We start from the raw sequence: 16540 nt of genomic DNA, 5'->3' as shown, positions 1-16540 counted from the left end.
ATCAACCTACCAGTATGTTTTTGGAAAACAAAACCAGAGGACCCCCACGCAAACATGTAGAGAAGATAGAAACTCTTTGCAGGTGCTGACATGGATGGGACTAGAACCCAGGACCCCAGCCCTGCAAGGCTTTAGTGCTAACCACTGATCCACCCTGCTGTATATTAATTTATTGTGTCAATAAGTTTGCTGTGGCCACAAGCCCTGCTGTGGCACTGCTCAGTGGTCCCACATTCACAAGTAGCACTTTGAAACTTTTGAAATTTAAATGCTTGTTAGGCCGGCGCCACACGTGGCGCCGGCCTTAGGGATTTTTATGCAGGGCCCCAACAGCCCTCTTGACTTTTGTAGGGTGAGTCCTAATTAACCCTTTGAGGGAGGATGAGATAGCTGCCGGCAGCGAGCTGACAGAGTAAATGCAAGACACAGTCGGTCTTCCCATGCACTCAAATCAAACTGTTTATTTCAAACAGATACAGCTATATTTTAGCACATAGAGATCAGCATTTGGGGTGTTGATAAGACACTTAGATTCTATTGGCCATTATGTTTTTTTACCAGCACATTCTGGGAAAAATGACTAGGCCTTGTTTACAGCCATGCTTATCTACACAATGGCTCCTAGAAGCTTCTTCATAACCAAAATAAATAACAAGAATACAGAGGCCCGAAGGACAGTAAGAAATGCCAAGGATATTGTGAAAAGGCAAACAACAGTTTAAATGAGAAAAATAGCTGAATTAAAACATTTAACTCTATAGCTTCTAAAAGGGAAGCATACCCCCCCCCCAAGGTGGCCGCTGTATCTAAGATGGCGGACAGTAGTCAAGATGGCGTCCAAAACCAGTGCGACCTCCTTAACAATGCTGAACAGAGAAGCTTAGCATAAAGCATTAACAGTGCATTTACGTAAATGCATTGGTAACAGCCAAGATCTTAGCATAGAACCGGTCAAGCCTCCTGTTTAGCAACCAGGAGAGCCAGGGTATATAAACCTGCAATCTTTGCCTGTGAAATCTACCATTTGTTTTCATGCATTATGATCCAAAAATACATTGAGAATGCTGTGGCTACGGTGATGCAGAAGTATATTGCTTAATCCCTGAGCTGAGTGTTTTTGCTGAAAAACAATTATAAAATTATGATAATGAAGCTCTGTCGCTTCTGTTCTGGGGCTCGGCACTTCTCCTCTAACATTAAGGCCCCTTCTACACTAGCGAGTGTGATGCGATGAACTCGCATCACACTCGCAACGCAAGCTGCCGGGAACGCACGGCCCGAACCCTGCACCGCGGGAGTGAACTGACATGCTGAGTTCACTCCCGAGGTGCAGCGTTCGGGCCGTGCGTTCCTGGCAGCTTGCGTTGCGAGTGTGATGCGAGTTCATCGCATCACACTCGCTAGTGTAGAAGCGGCCTAAGTATGCACTGCTTGAGAGAATGATGGAATTACTGTGTTGTGCCGGACAGCCAATCCATAATGTTAATGCCCATAACAACTAGCCATGGCTAATGTGGGGTGTTCCCTTGGCCAATCACAGTCACCAGAACCCCAAACCCGAAGGGTGCTTTCCCATGTGCCGTTTTTGTCGCGTTTTTAAACGCATCCAAAACAAAAGTGGGAGGGGGGTCTGCCTGAAACGCATGCGTTTTAAAATGCGATGAAACACGAAATGTGGGAAAGCGCCCGAACAGGAAGTTTGGTTCCGCTCATCTCTACCACGGAGGCCTGAAAAAAAATTAGTAAAAACAAACTGGTGGAAAATGTAAAACTATTTTTAGCCCTCTTCCTTTCCAAAGAACTAAGTATAAGCAGTACAAACAGAGAAACACATGTTGAAACCGCCACTTATTCTGCCACACATGAATGAAAAAGGGCTAATAGTCAAAACAATGGAAACTTTCCATAAACGCTTTTTAGTCACGTAATGTCTGGTCTCGGGAGCCATGATACACGGCTACACAACATAACACCCATAGCGCCCTCATCACGTGGTCTGTCACCCTATATGGATACCATATAAGAGGCTCCAGACCAAAGCAGCTGCGCGCCGAGAATCCACAGCACCACGTGATTACGTCACGTGATTCGTGACGTCAGGACATAGAAAAAGAAAGGTAAATCAGTCACTATGGCGGGTAAACGGCGGCTGCAGTGACGCGTGTTTCACGGGTGTTATGGCCGGGAATAGAGAAGATGGCTGGGAAGAGGAGGCGGCGGAGGCACCCGGTGGTGGACAGGCCTCTGTTCCGGTTCCAGCCCTGGGCCGCCGTGTCCAAGCGCTGGAGGCAGAACTGAAGACCTGCCAGGAGGAGCTGCGCCGCGTCCAGAGACTGCTGGGCCTGAGCCAGAAGATGCACCGCAACGCCGAGAGCACCAATCAGGAGCTGCGGGCACAGGTAACAGTGCGGCCAATCACAGCTGCGCAGTCATTGCTCGGCTTAAGGGGAAATAATAAAAGCTGAGCGCCGATTGGTCGTTGCAGCTACATGTGTTATATGTGCGGTTACAGGTAGAGCACCTGTGTCCAGGATTTACCTGCCCCTCTCTGTTAGGTTATGACATTTACTTTCTAGAATTACTTCTTTAATGTGCACTGTCACCTGTGTCACCATAAAACAGTAAATCTCCCTCAATGTCAAGAAAATAAGACCAGTCTCATCCCATTTTCACGTGAGGAGTCAAGTATAGTGGTTAGTGTCCCTTCATGTGACGTGCTAGAAACGTGTGTCATATTATGAGCTGCGGAACCAGAGATACAAGTTAAGATGGCGGTGGCCAAGGCTACTCCACACCCCAGTAGCCTCTGCTGGTAATTTACATGTTAGTAAAGTTTAACAAGTTAGGTTCCAGGATTATTACATTACGGATTAGGGCAAAAGCAGACGGAGGAATCTAGTGTCAGGTCTACTTCTGCCAGATCAGGAGGCTTCAACCCATTGGCCTGAAGGACACCGCACTCTCCTAGTTTTCTTCCTAACTCTTTGACTCTACTTCAGCGTCTCCTTTTCTGGATCTCTCTCTTCTTTTGTTACTTTCTCTGTTCTTTAATTTACTCCCGCTCCCTCCCACCTATCTGACCGAGAGATGGTTATGTCACCCGGGTCCTGGGGAAGTCTTGTGAAAGTAAGTCGGCAGATGCGGCTGCTTGATAGCGATGTACAACGTGCGTGCACAAGACTTCCCAAGAGCCGGATGACTTCATAGTACGTTGCGTACATCGCTATTTGGCAGCCTCATCTGACGTCATCAGCTCTGCTGCAGATGTGGGGGAGGGGGTGAGAGTAAATGAAAGAATTTAGGAGTGCATAATTACTAGATGAAGAAGCACTGGGTTGCTTGTGTGATGTGCACAGGAGCGCCAGGTGCTAATTAGCATATCTTTGAAAGTAGTTTATCTCCAGGATGAGCCTATTTAAAGTTCAACAAAAACCTGTTCCAATACATAGTACTAAAGTGCGACCTGTAAATATAGTTTACATCCTGACTACCAAAGTGCTGGTTTTCCTTTAATTTATGGCCAGATACTTTACCTTCTCCTCTGCTTTGGTTCAACTCTCTCGTCACTGTTGACTTATGTTGGTATACAAAGGCTCAGTGGTGATGACACATCGACCCCTTATCTATCATCTGTACAGTATAGGCATATAAGTTTATTTATACTGAATTTCACCTTTTCTGCCTTCTCTAGATTTTGAAACTGCGTATAGAAATCCAGGAAGTTCATAAGCCGTTAAAGATTGACCGAGAAGTACAAACCGAGGATTGTTCATTGTCTGGTATGGGCAAAAGCCATTGTTCTCCCTACACATTAAAACTTATTAATGGAGTCAATTTAGGTAGGATCTTGTTATTCTGTAATGTTCTGGCTGTAAATAAATGCATACCCTCCTGTACACTGCCTGTAGAGACTGAGACCTTCACACTCAGGAATATGGGTAAGAAACCCTTGTGGAAGTAGAACCGTTATTGTATTTAACGTGTGACCACTGCTTTCTTCATACTGCACACAAGAGATTGTTTCCATCTAATGTAATCTATAGGATGGGTGGTTATTATTTGATCATTGGGGGTGCAATAGCTCACTACTCCTAGCTTTATGTCGTAATTTTTACCCTATGAAAACTGGTCTAACTTTGTGAAGTGGTGGTAAAAATAGACCAACGCCACAAGCTGTGCGCACCAGGGCTGAGATGCTGCTACATTTTTTGTGAAAGGCAAAAAAATCAGACCTTTGTTTATTGGCTGGACAACAGAACTGTAGGCGAGGCCCTTGTACACTTCTAAGTCAGCTGTGACTGGAGTGCAGCACTCCACCTATCAGATTTTTATGGCCTGACTTTGACTATGGCCCAGTCAACCTCTTTAAAGAAAATTTACCATGAAACCCAAGCATAATAAACCTGAGACACTTACTCATATATCTAGGTGCCATGACTGTGGTAATCTATTATGCATGGCCTCCTTCCTTCTAAATGAGCCAGAAGGGATATGGGGATTGTTACCAGAGCCCCTTCGCGCTGTAGCTGCCGAAGCTGTTACACTGTCCCATGCTCCACCCCTTCCCTCCTTCCTTGCAATTCCCCTCTACTTCTTCTTGCTATATTCTAACCACAGTCACAGAGCCTGGATCTATGAGTAAGTGTTATTGGTTTATTATGCTTCATTTTAATGGTAGATTTAATTTAAGATGTGGCAAAAATCTCCAACTTCTGTGTTACCATCCTGTTTCCCCGAAAATAAGACAGTGTCTTATACTAATTTTTGCTCCTACAGAGGCACTAGGTCTTATTTTCAGGGGATGTCTTATTTTTCCATGAACAAGAATTTACATTTATTGTTGAACAAAAAGGGGTATTCCAGGAATCAGTAAAATTCATATACAAATGGGTTAAATATAAGCTTATATGTAATTAGTTATTTAAAATTTTGTTCCCCTTAGCAGAAAATGCTGGTGACATAGACTATAATGAAGAATTAAAATGTTACTGGCCCTTTAATCAGTCCGTTAATTTCCTCCGCGCGGTCCGTTGCAGAGCAGACACAGGCGTGAAGATGGCCGCTGGTCACATGTCCACATCACATGTCCTGCACCTGCCTGGGCAGGTCATGTGATCAGCACTCAGTTTGGCTGTAGTCGGTTGGTTGCAGTGCATCCAGTATGGCCAGTGTTTTGGTGATGGCAGTTACACATCATTACTATGGTAACAGAGCAAGAAAACCTGTTACATCACTGGGAGCAGAGCATAGGACAGAGGAGGAGTTACTGAGAACTAAAGGATCTTGGGACTTGTAGTTTCCAGTGGCGGCCATCTCGGTGATAACTTTAGAGCGGCCATAAAATTTAGTGAATCCTAAAATCAAACTATTTAAGCTCCATTGTGTGACTAATGACATTAAGTTTTGTTACAAAAACCCATGATGCTATGAATAAATGAATGTATCAGACGTTCATATTCTCAGAATACCCCTTTAACTTCTCTAACCTCCTTATGTCTCTTCAAACTCTGAATTTCATGCAGTATTTCTTGTGACTCCATTTCTATTAGATTCATTGGCCCCGGTCTCTCATGTTTAGTAAAAGCACTTTCTATAAATGACCCTCCTTATCCTGGTTGTTGCTGGTATCACATTTGCAGCACAACAGCCGGTGATTTACTTTCATGAATTCTTCCCCATGTCACAACCTTCAGCAGCATCTAAAAGATCCACTAATACTAATGTATCGCGCGGGGGGAGCCGCTGCAATGGCGTTCGCTAGGTCTTATTTTCAGGGGAGGTCTTATATATCTAAGTCTGAACAAAATTGTACTAGGTCATATTTTCGGGGGATGTCCTATTTTAGGGGAAACAGGGTAACAGGATGTTAATGAATATTTATTTTGCTGAGATAGTGTTTTTTTTTTTTTTAATATTTGCATTAAACTTATTAATATTCTCTTGCAGATTCCTATAAGGATCGCAGCCACAAAGATTCCTATGATCAGAATGCATATAATGGCAGTGATAAAAAAGCATCACAGGCGGGGGGGACAGACCTTCCGGAACACCAAGATGTAACGAGAAATCAGTGTGAAGAAGAGGAGCAAGAAACATATTATACCCAGGTAATTGTCTTGGTACTCGAATCCCACTGTGACATAAACAACCTATAGGCGCGGTATACAAGCCTACAGCATGTGTGGAATCTGTCCAGACATATCTTAATGGCTGTATAACTGTTGAATGTTTTTTTTACTCTGTATAATGAAAAAGATTACATTTTTCAATGTGCACTTGCGATTCAGGGCCACCTTTTGTACAGCTCTGTAGAATCTGTGGACACTATATTATTGATGCAAATGTGTATTATTATTGCTTTCTAGGAAGACAGTGGAGTGACTCACGCTGAAAGCTTCATGGTGACACCTGAAGCAGCTTTGCCTCAGACTGGATTGACATATGATGAGAACATGGAGATGTATTGTGAACAAGGCTCTGGCTTTGACTATGACTCTGTAGGTGTTTTACAAACCTCACTATATAATGTTCATTCATCTACAGTAACTTATGCATTTCCTTTTAACACCATAACCACTTATAGACCGACCCTAAAAACTAAACCTAACTGGGCAGTACAGGCCTGACTCTTGAAGAACTTGGTTGTATGTCCTACAGAGCAATGCCCAATGCACACAAATGTTTTTGTCTAAGGGCTATTTGCTGATTTAACAACTAGCACACCAACAAATTCCACTGATCCATGTTAGAGCCAACTGTACCGAGCTGCAGAACTCTGAGCAGGTCCTATTCCTGCCAGTAAACGGGTCAGTCTTTGTTGCAGTCATTGCGGTCTGAGTACTGTAGTGTGTGTGTCAATGCTGAAAACTAAGCTCTGTGGTCCTTCTGCCTCAAAACAACCCTCTGCAATAGCTGCCTGGATGTAGTCACTGCAGCTATTGCTGCCATTAAGGCCTCCTGCACACATCAGCCACAAGCCCGATCCACGGACTGCACACCTTGTAAAGAAGGTTGTGTTTTCCAGAAGTATGATGCATGGACTTCCTGTTGGATGGCAAACAGGAAGTCTTTCATGCATATTTTGCTATAGTGCAGAGACTATCCGTCTGTACAAGCTATGAAGACAAATGGATCGACATACAGGATGCTCACAATTGTGTGCAGGAGGACTAAAAATGAGTTGCTTGAAGCTCCATGTGCTTTAACACTGAACAGTGCAGTGGCCTATCCTAAGAAAAAGCAATCAATGGTCGTTTCTGGAAAACACCAAGTTTTTTTTTTTTAATAAATATATTCTAAAAGGTGAAAAATAAGTGAGAAACCCATATAAACTATGTAAATGAAAAAAAAAATCATGCTGTGCGATATATAATTTACTGTTATGTACTAGAGTATAAGTACTGTTCGGCTTATACTTGAGTGATTAATATATATTGCTATCACGCATGCTATCACACATTGCTATCTACCCAAGCTGTTACACAAGAGTCCAAGAGGGAATGGGAACTTGAGGAGCACCAGAGATAAGTGCTAAGTTTATTTATTTTTGTACCTATTCTATATTTTAAGAGAGAAGGATGCTGGACATCTTATTAGTGAGAAGAGGCCGTGGCACATTCATTTCCGACCCAGTGCTTCTACTATACTCTAGTCTTTAAATTTTCCCTTTACCACCACTACAGTAATAACAGAAAGAGGGATCGACCAGGAGCAGGAAACCTGGGTTTAAAAAAACCAAACTCCTCATATCCTGCTTTTTTTTTTTTTTGTCCCTGAAAGGGGATCTGAACTGGCCAGTGAAAGGTCCAGGAAATTCCTCCTCGCCCCCAGTACACAACTTACCTACTTGAGAAGGAGAGTGTGGTTACAGTTGGATAGGACTGCAGTCTGACTATATTTTTGTATGTGATGACCAATTTGCTATTATCAAGGCTTCAGGACATCGCTCCCCTGTACAGACCACTGTGATGAGATTGTGGTAAGTTCTGGAGTAATCCCCACTTGTCTGCACAAGTCATGTGGTGGGACTGAAAGGAGCATCGGACAGGCTTGTTGCAGTGTCCCTGCAGGCAATACCGGAAGTGTCACAGGGCTCCGTGTCACTTCCCACTTCTTGGATCTTGGCAGAAGCGCTAGTTGGCGTGGTCCTGCAATGTAGTACAGGGGGAGCCCCGAGGCTTTAGCACTTTAATTTTTATTTTCCATATAAATATACACATATATATCTTTATTTATTTGTAGATGCACACTCTGGTGACTAAAAGTAGGCGTGGGTTTATTAAGCCATGTAAACAGATGTCTTCAGCCTTGCTAACCAGTTGGTGTGCTGCTGCTGTATGCCATGGCTACTGAGGGACAAGACCCTACTGAGCCTCCAAGAACCCCAACCCTGGTAACTGATACTGCAGGGTGGTGAATTATGAATGCTTCCTTATACATACCACACATATCCTTTAGCTGATGGTAGCTTTTTTATGCTGTTTTAGGGGGAAGAGGAACCCAAAAAGGCAACCCACAAAACACATCACAGAGAGTCCTCCTGGCTCGGTGTTATCGAGGAAGAGGGGCAAAAGTCGGCTAAAAGTACCCATAGTCAAAGACAGGCTTCAGGTCCTTCCTACTTTGCCCCAATGTCTTATGACCTTTCTGACTCTGAAGAAGAAGTTTTTGTTAGTAGGGATGATTCCTCCTCCGCAGCCTCAGAGGATGAAAACACAGGTCATGAAGACACTAGTCGTCCTTTATTTGCAGCTGAGGACACGGAACGTTTATTGCAAATGGTCTGGGTTACTGTGGACACTGAAGAGAAGAAAGAATCTACGTTTTATCGGGATGTCACGTTTGAAGGGTCGGAAGAAAAACGCAAATTTATCTTCCCTATCCATAGTACGATTTCCGACCTAATTTTTGAAGAATGGAAAAATCCAGAAAAAAGATCCTTCATCCCTACTGCGGTCAAAAGAAAATATCCCTTCGACTCAGAAGCTACTTCCTCCTGGGGTTGTCCACCTAAAATTGATGTCTCGATTACCAAGATCGTTCATAGCTCCTCCCGTCCCGTTAAAGAGATGGATAGCCTTAAAGACCCATTGGATAGGAAAGCAGATAGTCTTCTCAGGAAGACATGGGAATCTTCTACAGCTGCCTTCAAACCTATTGTGGCAGCTGCTTCTGTGACCCGTGCTGTCCTGATCTGGCTCAGTCAGTTGGGTGGAGATGTTAAAAATAAAATTCCTAGAGAGGTTCTCTCCTCATCCATCGCCAATATCCAGAAGGGTGCGGCCTTCCTAGCAGATGCATCAGTGGATGGTTTGAGACTTTTGGCTAGAACTGCTTCCCTGTCTAATTCTGCACGAAGGGCCTTATGGCTAAGGAATTGCCCATGGGATGTGACTTCTAGAAATAGACTTTGCGGTATTCCCTGTGAAGGAAATTTACTTTTTGGACCAGTCTTGGATGACTGGTTACAAAAAAAAGCAGAAGAAAGGAGAGAGTACACTCCCAAAGCTAAACAAGCTAAGCACTCACAGGCCCATTGGAGAGCAAGGAGGCAGAAGAAAGGCAAAAATCCTAGAGCCCAGTTTTCCAAGCCTCCCCAAAGAAATAGGGGATTCAATTTCAATCAGCCCCGGACCGCAATACCGCCAGTTCCCAGATGGGGGGAAGATTATTACTCTTCTTCCACACCTGGAAACAGATCTCGGGAAGCGACTGGGTTTTCGGCTCCATTCTAGAGGGTGCAACCCTGGACTTTGTTTCTCCTCCTCCTGTAAGCTACAAGCTAATGAAGATTCTGCCTGAAAGCAACCATGAAGCCAAGTCACACACCCCTCCCCCAGTGAAGAAGGCCAGGGCCTCTGTTTTTTTTTTTTGTTTTGTTTTAAATCTCGTTTTATTGTAATTGTACACCAAATACAACAATAAACCATAAAATCATTATTCTGTGTGTCTTTCGGCGTCATTTGTGTAAAACATTACAAATTCCAATTAATCAAACAAGTGTGACAAAACAATCTAACCTAAAAATTCAGTGCATACATACATTGCGTATATAAACACACCAGCATTGAAACAACCGGGCACAAGTGCTACCTGAGCACTCCTTTCCTCCTATCCCTCCCCCAAAACATTCCAATTTACTAGGCCACAGACTGTTCCAGCATAGCCTGTAGCTGGGAGACAAAAGAATTGGAGGAATATGTAGTAACCGGAGAGTCACATCAGGTTCCCTAGCCTTTATCTGGACATCCTATGTCTAAATATGGGGTCATGAAAATGAAGAACGAAGTTCACCAGCTTTCTCTACATTGAAAGGGATGGAGGCCGCTGGACCATCCAATGTATGACTATAGCTTTCCCAGGTAGAAAAGGGCCTCTTGGAAAAGTGTACGTGTATAGTGTTGCCATGATTCCTCATGCAGAACCCCAAACAAACACATTTCAGGGTCTAAGGGCATGGGAATAGCTATTGCAGTAGGCAGGAAGGAAACCACTTCCTGCAAAAATAGGTGAATTATCGGACAGATCCAAACCATATGCCATAAATCAGCATACTCGGATGTACATCTAAGACAGTCGGGGGTTTTCTTTCTGCCCGTTTTATGTAGTGTTATGGGAGTTAGGTTGCACCAATTGAAGGTAAAAAACTTGAATGAATGTAGTATTAGCTGATGGGGATACATACAATGAAGACTCCAGGGCCTCACTATAACATTCTACAGTCAAGCTAGGGATTAAGGTTTTCCATATCTCCATAGCCGGGGAAGGGGTGTTTGCTACTTTGGCAGTCATCAGATGTGAATACAATGTGGATAAAAGATCACACAGGCCTTGTGACCTAAGAACTCCAATAAGGGAATAACTAAAATGGGGAGGGTCGGGAAACTGTCTCACGTGGTGGGACTGGAGGGAGCATCGGACAGACTTGTTGCAGTGTCCTTCCAGACAATACCGGAAGTGTCACAGGGCTTGGTGTAACTTCCAGCTTCTTGGATCTTGGCAGACACCCTAGTTTGTGTGGTCCTGCAGTGTATTACTGAGCTTTAATGCTTATCCTGGGTTTAAATATAGATTTTTCTCACATATATATGTGTTTATGTATTTGTAGATACATGCTCTGGCAGTGGCAAAGCAGGCATGGTTTAAAGTACATCTACCACCACATTTAAGGGTGGTAGACTGTCATCAAATGCATGCTTGTTACCTTAGGGGTGATGGGGTAACAAGCCTCCTGGCTCTGTCAGAAGATAATGTGTGCACACCCCCTCGTTGCTTTTTCCCCCAGGAAGGCACCGCAAGGGCTGCAGTCAGCCAGTGACGTCACCCGGCTGCCTGCTAATCTCACACATGTGCGTGAGCACTACATCTTCCACAGTCTGCCTGATACCAGTGCAGCTGCACAAGATGTAGTGCTCACATGAGATTTGCAGACAGCCTGGTGCCGCCACTGGCTGGCTGCAGTGCTTTACAGCTGGTCTTTCGGGGGGAATAGCAATGAGGAGGCGTGCATAAATAATCTTCTGATGGAGCCAGAAGATATATTTTGCATTAGCCGCCGTGCCCGAACATGGCAGGAGGTGGTAGATGTCCTTTTACGCTACGTGGGCTTATTATGCCATGTAAAGAGGTGTCTTCAGCCTTGCTAACCAGTTGGTGCTCTACTGCTGTATGCCATGGCTACTGGGAGACAAAACCCTCCTGAGCCTCCACGAACCCCAACCCTGGTAACTGATACTGCACCAGGGTAAGTTATGAATGCTTCCTTATACATACCCTTTAGCTGATGGTAGCTTTTTTTATGCTGTTTTAGGTGAAAGGGGCACCTAAAAAGGCAACCCACAAAACACATCACAGAGAGTCGTCCTCCTGGCATGACCCTTCCGACTCTGAAGAAGAAGTTTTTGTTAGTAGGGATGATTCCTCCTCTGCAGCCTCAGAGGATGAAGACACTGGTCATGAAGATACTGGTCGTCCTTTATTTGCAGCTGAGGACATGGAACGTCTATTGCAAATAGTCAGGGCTACCATGGACATTGAAGAGAAGATAGAACCAAAGTTTAATTGGGATATCATGTTTGAAAGGTTGGCACAAAAACACAAACTTATCTTCCCCATCCATAGTACTATTTCTGACATAATTTTTGAAGAATGGAAAAATCCAGACAAAAAATCCTTCATCCCCAGTGGGGTCAAAAGAAAATATCCCTTTGACTCAGAAGCTACTTCCTCCTGGGGTTTTCCACCTAAAATTGATGTCTCAATTAACAGGATCAATCAAAGATCCTCCGATCCCTTTAATGGCAGGTGGTTCCTTAAAGACCCATTGGATAGGAAGGCGGATGGTCTTCTCAGGAAGACATGGGGATCTTCTACAGCTGCCTTCAAACCTATTGTGGCAGCTGCTTCTGTGACCCGTGCTGTCCTGATGTGGCTCAGTCAGTTGGGTGGAGATGTTAAGAATAAAATTCCTAGAGAGGTTCTTGCCTCATCCATCGCCACTATCCAGAAGGGTGCTGCCTTCCTAGCAGATGCATCAGAGGATGCTTTGAGACTTTTGGCTAGAACTGCTGCCCTGTCTAATTCTGCACGAAGGGCCTTATGGCTAAGGAATTGCTCTGGGGATGCCCCTAGCAGAAAAAGACTTTGCAGTGTGCCCTGTGATGGAAATTTACTTTTTGGACCAGTCTTGGATGACTGGTTACAGAAAGAAGCGGAAAAAAGGAGAGAGTTCACTCCCAAATCTAAACAAACTAGGCGCTCCCAGGCCCATTGGAGAGCAAGGAGGCAGAAGAAAGGCAAAGATCCTAGAGCCCAGTTTTCTAAGCCTCCCCAGAGAAATAGGGGAAACTCTTACAATCAACCCTGGACCGCAATGAAGCCAGCCTCCAGGTGGGGGGAAGATTATTTCTCTTCTTCTACACCTAGAAACAGATCTCGAGAAGCATCTGGATTTTCAGCTCCATTCTAGAGGGTGAAACCCTGGACTTTGTTTCTCCTCCTCCTGTTTAATGTGACAAAGATTCTGCCTGTAAGCAACCATGTGGTGATTCCAAGTCCTCCCCCACCTCAACATGCACGCACCCCAGCAAAGAAGTCCAGGGCTTTTTTTTTTTTAATCTTGTTTTATTGTAATTGTACATCAAATACAACAAACTGTAAAAATATTTGTTCAGCATCATTTGTGTAAAACATTACAAAGTGTGACAAAACAATCTAACCTATAAATGCAGTGCCATTCAATACATTGCGTATATAAACACACCAGCATGGAAACAACCGGGCGCAAGTGCTACCTGAGCACTCCTATCCCTCCCCCAATGCATTCCAATTTACTAGGCCAATGACTGATCCAGCATAGCCTGTAGCTGGGAGACAAAAGAATTGGAGGAATATGTAGTAACCGGAGAGTCACATCAGGTTCCCTAGCCTTTATCTGGACATCCTATATGTCTAAATATGGGGTCATGTAAAGGAAGAATGAAGTTCACCAACTTCCTCCACGTGGAAAGGGACGGAGGGGGCTGGACCACCCAATGTATGGCTATAGCTCTCCTAGGTAGAAAAGGGCCCCTTGGAAAAGTGTGGGAATAGCTATTACAGTAGACAGGAAGGAAACCACTTCCTGCAAAAATAAGTGGATTATTGGATAAATCCAAACCATATGCCATAAATCAGCATACTCGGATGTACATCTAAGACGCCGGGGTTTTCTTTATGCCCATTTTATGTAATCTTATGGGAGTGTATTACTGGCAGATGGGAATACATACAACAAAGATTCCAGGGCCTCACTATAACATTCCTCAATCAAGCTAGGGATTAAAGTTTTCCATTTCTCCATAGCTGGGGAAGGGGTGTTGGCTACTTTGTCATCAGAAGTGAGTACAATGTTGATAAGACCTAAGAACTCCAATAAAGGGGTAACTAAAGATGGGGAGGATCCAGAAACTGTGTTTCCAAGCCGTGTCTAAGCTGTAAATATCTATAAAATTGGGTTTGAGAATATCGTAAATGGACTTCAACTGTTCAAAAGACCTTAATACTGAGTTCTCATAGATGCTAGATGGATTCCTAATTCCAAGTGCATTCCATGACCACAGATCTTGGAGTAAGAGTCTCTGCAACCACTTCTGTAATCATAGACACTTGTTTAGCAAATGAAGTTGCTAGTTTATGAATAGGGAGTAAGCAAACCTGGAGAAGACAAGGGTTTTCGAGAACTGGCCAGCGTTGTTCGACCCCCCCCCCCCTCCCCCCCCTAAATGATTACAGGTGCTGCTCAGAATTGGGCAGCCGATCAGGGAGTAGCCATAACCTATGTTTAAGTTGCCCAGCCAAGTAATATAAATGAAGATCTGGAAGGACTGTCCCCACCAAAGTTTTGGGACGTTGAATTGTCGACCTAGCCACTTGGTGTTCAGAGGGTCAGACATGAACAAAATGAAATTGTCTGCATATAGAAATGAAAAATTATACATTTTGAATAAGGCAATGGAAAACACAGCAGCACACGTTTTTCTCAACCAAAAATAAAGGGTACAAACGAACAAGACAACAAGGGTACAGTGTTTGGGCATCCGTCATGCCCATAGACATGAATGAATACGCTAAAAACGTGTCCATCAGGAGGATGCAAAAAAACGTGATGTGAACCCATCCTAACACATTAATTCACGTGGAGTGATTACAGCATTGTCGCAACTCCTCCGTGGTGCTTGAGGGTGCTTTCAAGCATTTGCTTTTTCAGATGCAGTTTTTGATGCCCAAACCTGGACTGGAGTAAAAGTAGGAGGAGGAGCAGCACCTTTCAATTATGTCTCAACCCATTATCATCCACACCTGCTTTTGGCTTCAAAGACTGTATCTGAAAAACTGAACGTATAAACGCACCTTTTTTGCGATCAGTGCTGAAGCATTAAAAGAAGACCTCTGTGAACACCATGATCATGAACACCAACTTATGTTGTTCACAGGATGACTTCAGACTTCTTTGGCTGCCTTCTTTCTCCCTTTCAAATCATTGGGGCAGATTTACTTACCCGGTCCATTCGCGATCCAGCGGCGCATTCTCTGCGGTGGATTCGGGTCCGGCCAGGATTCACTAAGGTAGATACTCAGACGTCCATCCGGGGGCGCTGAAGTCCGCTGAAATGCACTCAAGTACACTGGCCTATTCCTGGTGAAGGTAAGTGCAAGCTCCGCAACACTTTTTGTTTTTTAAATGCGGCAGTTTTTCTGAATCCGTCGGGTTTTCGTTCGGCCATGCCCTCCGATTTCCGATGTGCCAAAATCCTATCGCGTGCGCCAAAATCCCGTGGCAATACAGGGAAAATCGGCGCAAATCGGAAATATTCGGGTAACATGTCGGGAAAATGCTAATCGGGCCCTTAGTAAATGACCCCCATTATCTGTCAGTGAAGAAGGCGGACGATATGGGGCCTTAATTGTCAGACTCTCCATAAGGAAAACTCTTTCGGACCCTGAGGAAGAAGAGGCAGCACTGCAGAGTTGTGTGTGTGTGTGTGTGTGTATATAAGTATGTATTGCAGTGCAGTAGATTGAGCGAATGATCTTTTGACCGCTCATTCAAGTCTAAAAATGGTGGTTCACTGTCTTGGTAGTTTGACAAAAGAAATTGTCTTGTGTGTGCGCTCACCCATGCCCCCGCATGGGCATAAATTATATAACGGTGGAGCCTGACGGTGCTCTGAAGAGCACCACAGGCTAATTTGTATATCTTATAAACTTATGTTTTACAGAAATGTGTCCATACAGAGTTAAAAGAAATTAAGTTTGCTGAACATGGGGACGGGCAGTGGAGGTAATAATCATGTTACCTCAGGTAATCTAATGGTAGATGTCCTCTAAGGAGTCATTCAAGGTAAGATTGACACGTGTGATGCACTAAAACCCTAGCCTGTGTCCACTCCCTCTGGCTGTTTATTACTAGATTTCATCACGCCTCCCCCTTTACAAGGCAATAGGGGGAAGCCCTTTTGTGTTTCCTTATGCTCCCAACCAATATTTGTCTATGCCTTAATAATACCCAGCTTCAGCATCCCATCAGTCACCCAGCTCTGGCTCTGTTGCACCTTGGGGAAGACTCGACATGCTGAACAATGGGTTGGGTGGTCCCCGGGATCCATCTGATGGACTGCCAACTTGTTCCTCCTGGATTGGTTGTCGGCCAACTCCTAGAAGGGGTGTAGGATTGCCCACAGCTGTGAAGATTGGTCCACCTGGAGCTGCAGGCAAATCTCCACATCCCCCTCGGATTATTAAGGATTGTAAATCAAGCACACTGACATGCTGCTGTGTGTCCCCTCTGGCAGCATGCCCTTGTTTTTAATTAAAAAAGGCTTTAAAATTATGCAAATGAGTCTGAGGGGCTCTAGGCTCCATTAACACCTGTGCATAATTGTAAGCCTTTATTCTGTAAAAACTAGGGCATAAGAAGCTAAAAAAAGAGCAGATCCTGCCAGAGGGGGCACAGACCAGTATGTCAGTGCAGTTGGTTTACAATCGCTCATCCTAGTGGTAG

At 44.3% G+C, this 16540-nt stretch overlaps 1 protein-coding gene across 3 annotated transcripts; it reads left to right on the top strand.

Moving 5' to 3' along the window:
- Window positions 1–2039: 2039 nt before the first annotated feature.
- On the top strand, window positions 2040–13159 carry LOC140119223 (uncharacterized). Of its 3 annotated transcripts, XM_072138061.1 has the most exons (6): window positions 2040–2399; window positions 3692–3779; window positions 5947–6107; window positions 6366–6497; window positions 8487–8507; window positions 11831–13159. In XM_072138061.1, exons 1-6 carry the CDS (start codon window positions 2178–2180, stop codon window positions 12965–12967), a joined length of 1761 nt encoding a protein of 586 aa, XP_071994162.1. In that variant the 5' UTR covers window positions 2040–2177; the 3' UTR covers window positions 12968–13159. The 3 variants fall into 3 exon arrangements, with proteins under 3 accessions (XP_071994162.1, XP_071994153.1, XP_071994144.1); XM_072138052.1 differs by lacking the exon at window positions 8487–8507 and having other exon boundaries at window positions 11810–13158; XM_072138043.1 differs by lacking the exon at window positions 11831–13159 and having other exon boundaries at window positions 2043–2399; window positions 8487–9939.
- The last annotated feature ends 3381 nt before the right edge of the window (window positions 13160–16540 follow it).

The sequence above is a fragment of the Engystomops pustulosus genome, chromosome 1 (genome assembly GCF_040894005.1).
Source record: "Engystomops pustulosus chromosome 1, aEngPut4.maternal, whole genome shotgun sequence".
NCBI classification, from domain to species: Eukaryota; Metazoa; Chordata; class Amphibia; order Anura; family Leptodactylidae; genus Engystomops; species Engystomops pustulosus.
The sequence above is the reverse complement of the archived record's forward strand: the minus strand, read 5'-3'. Positions and strand labels throughout refer to the sequence as shown.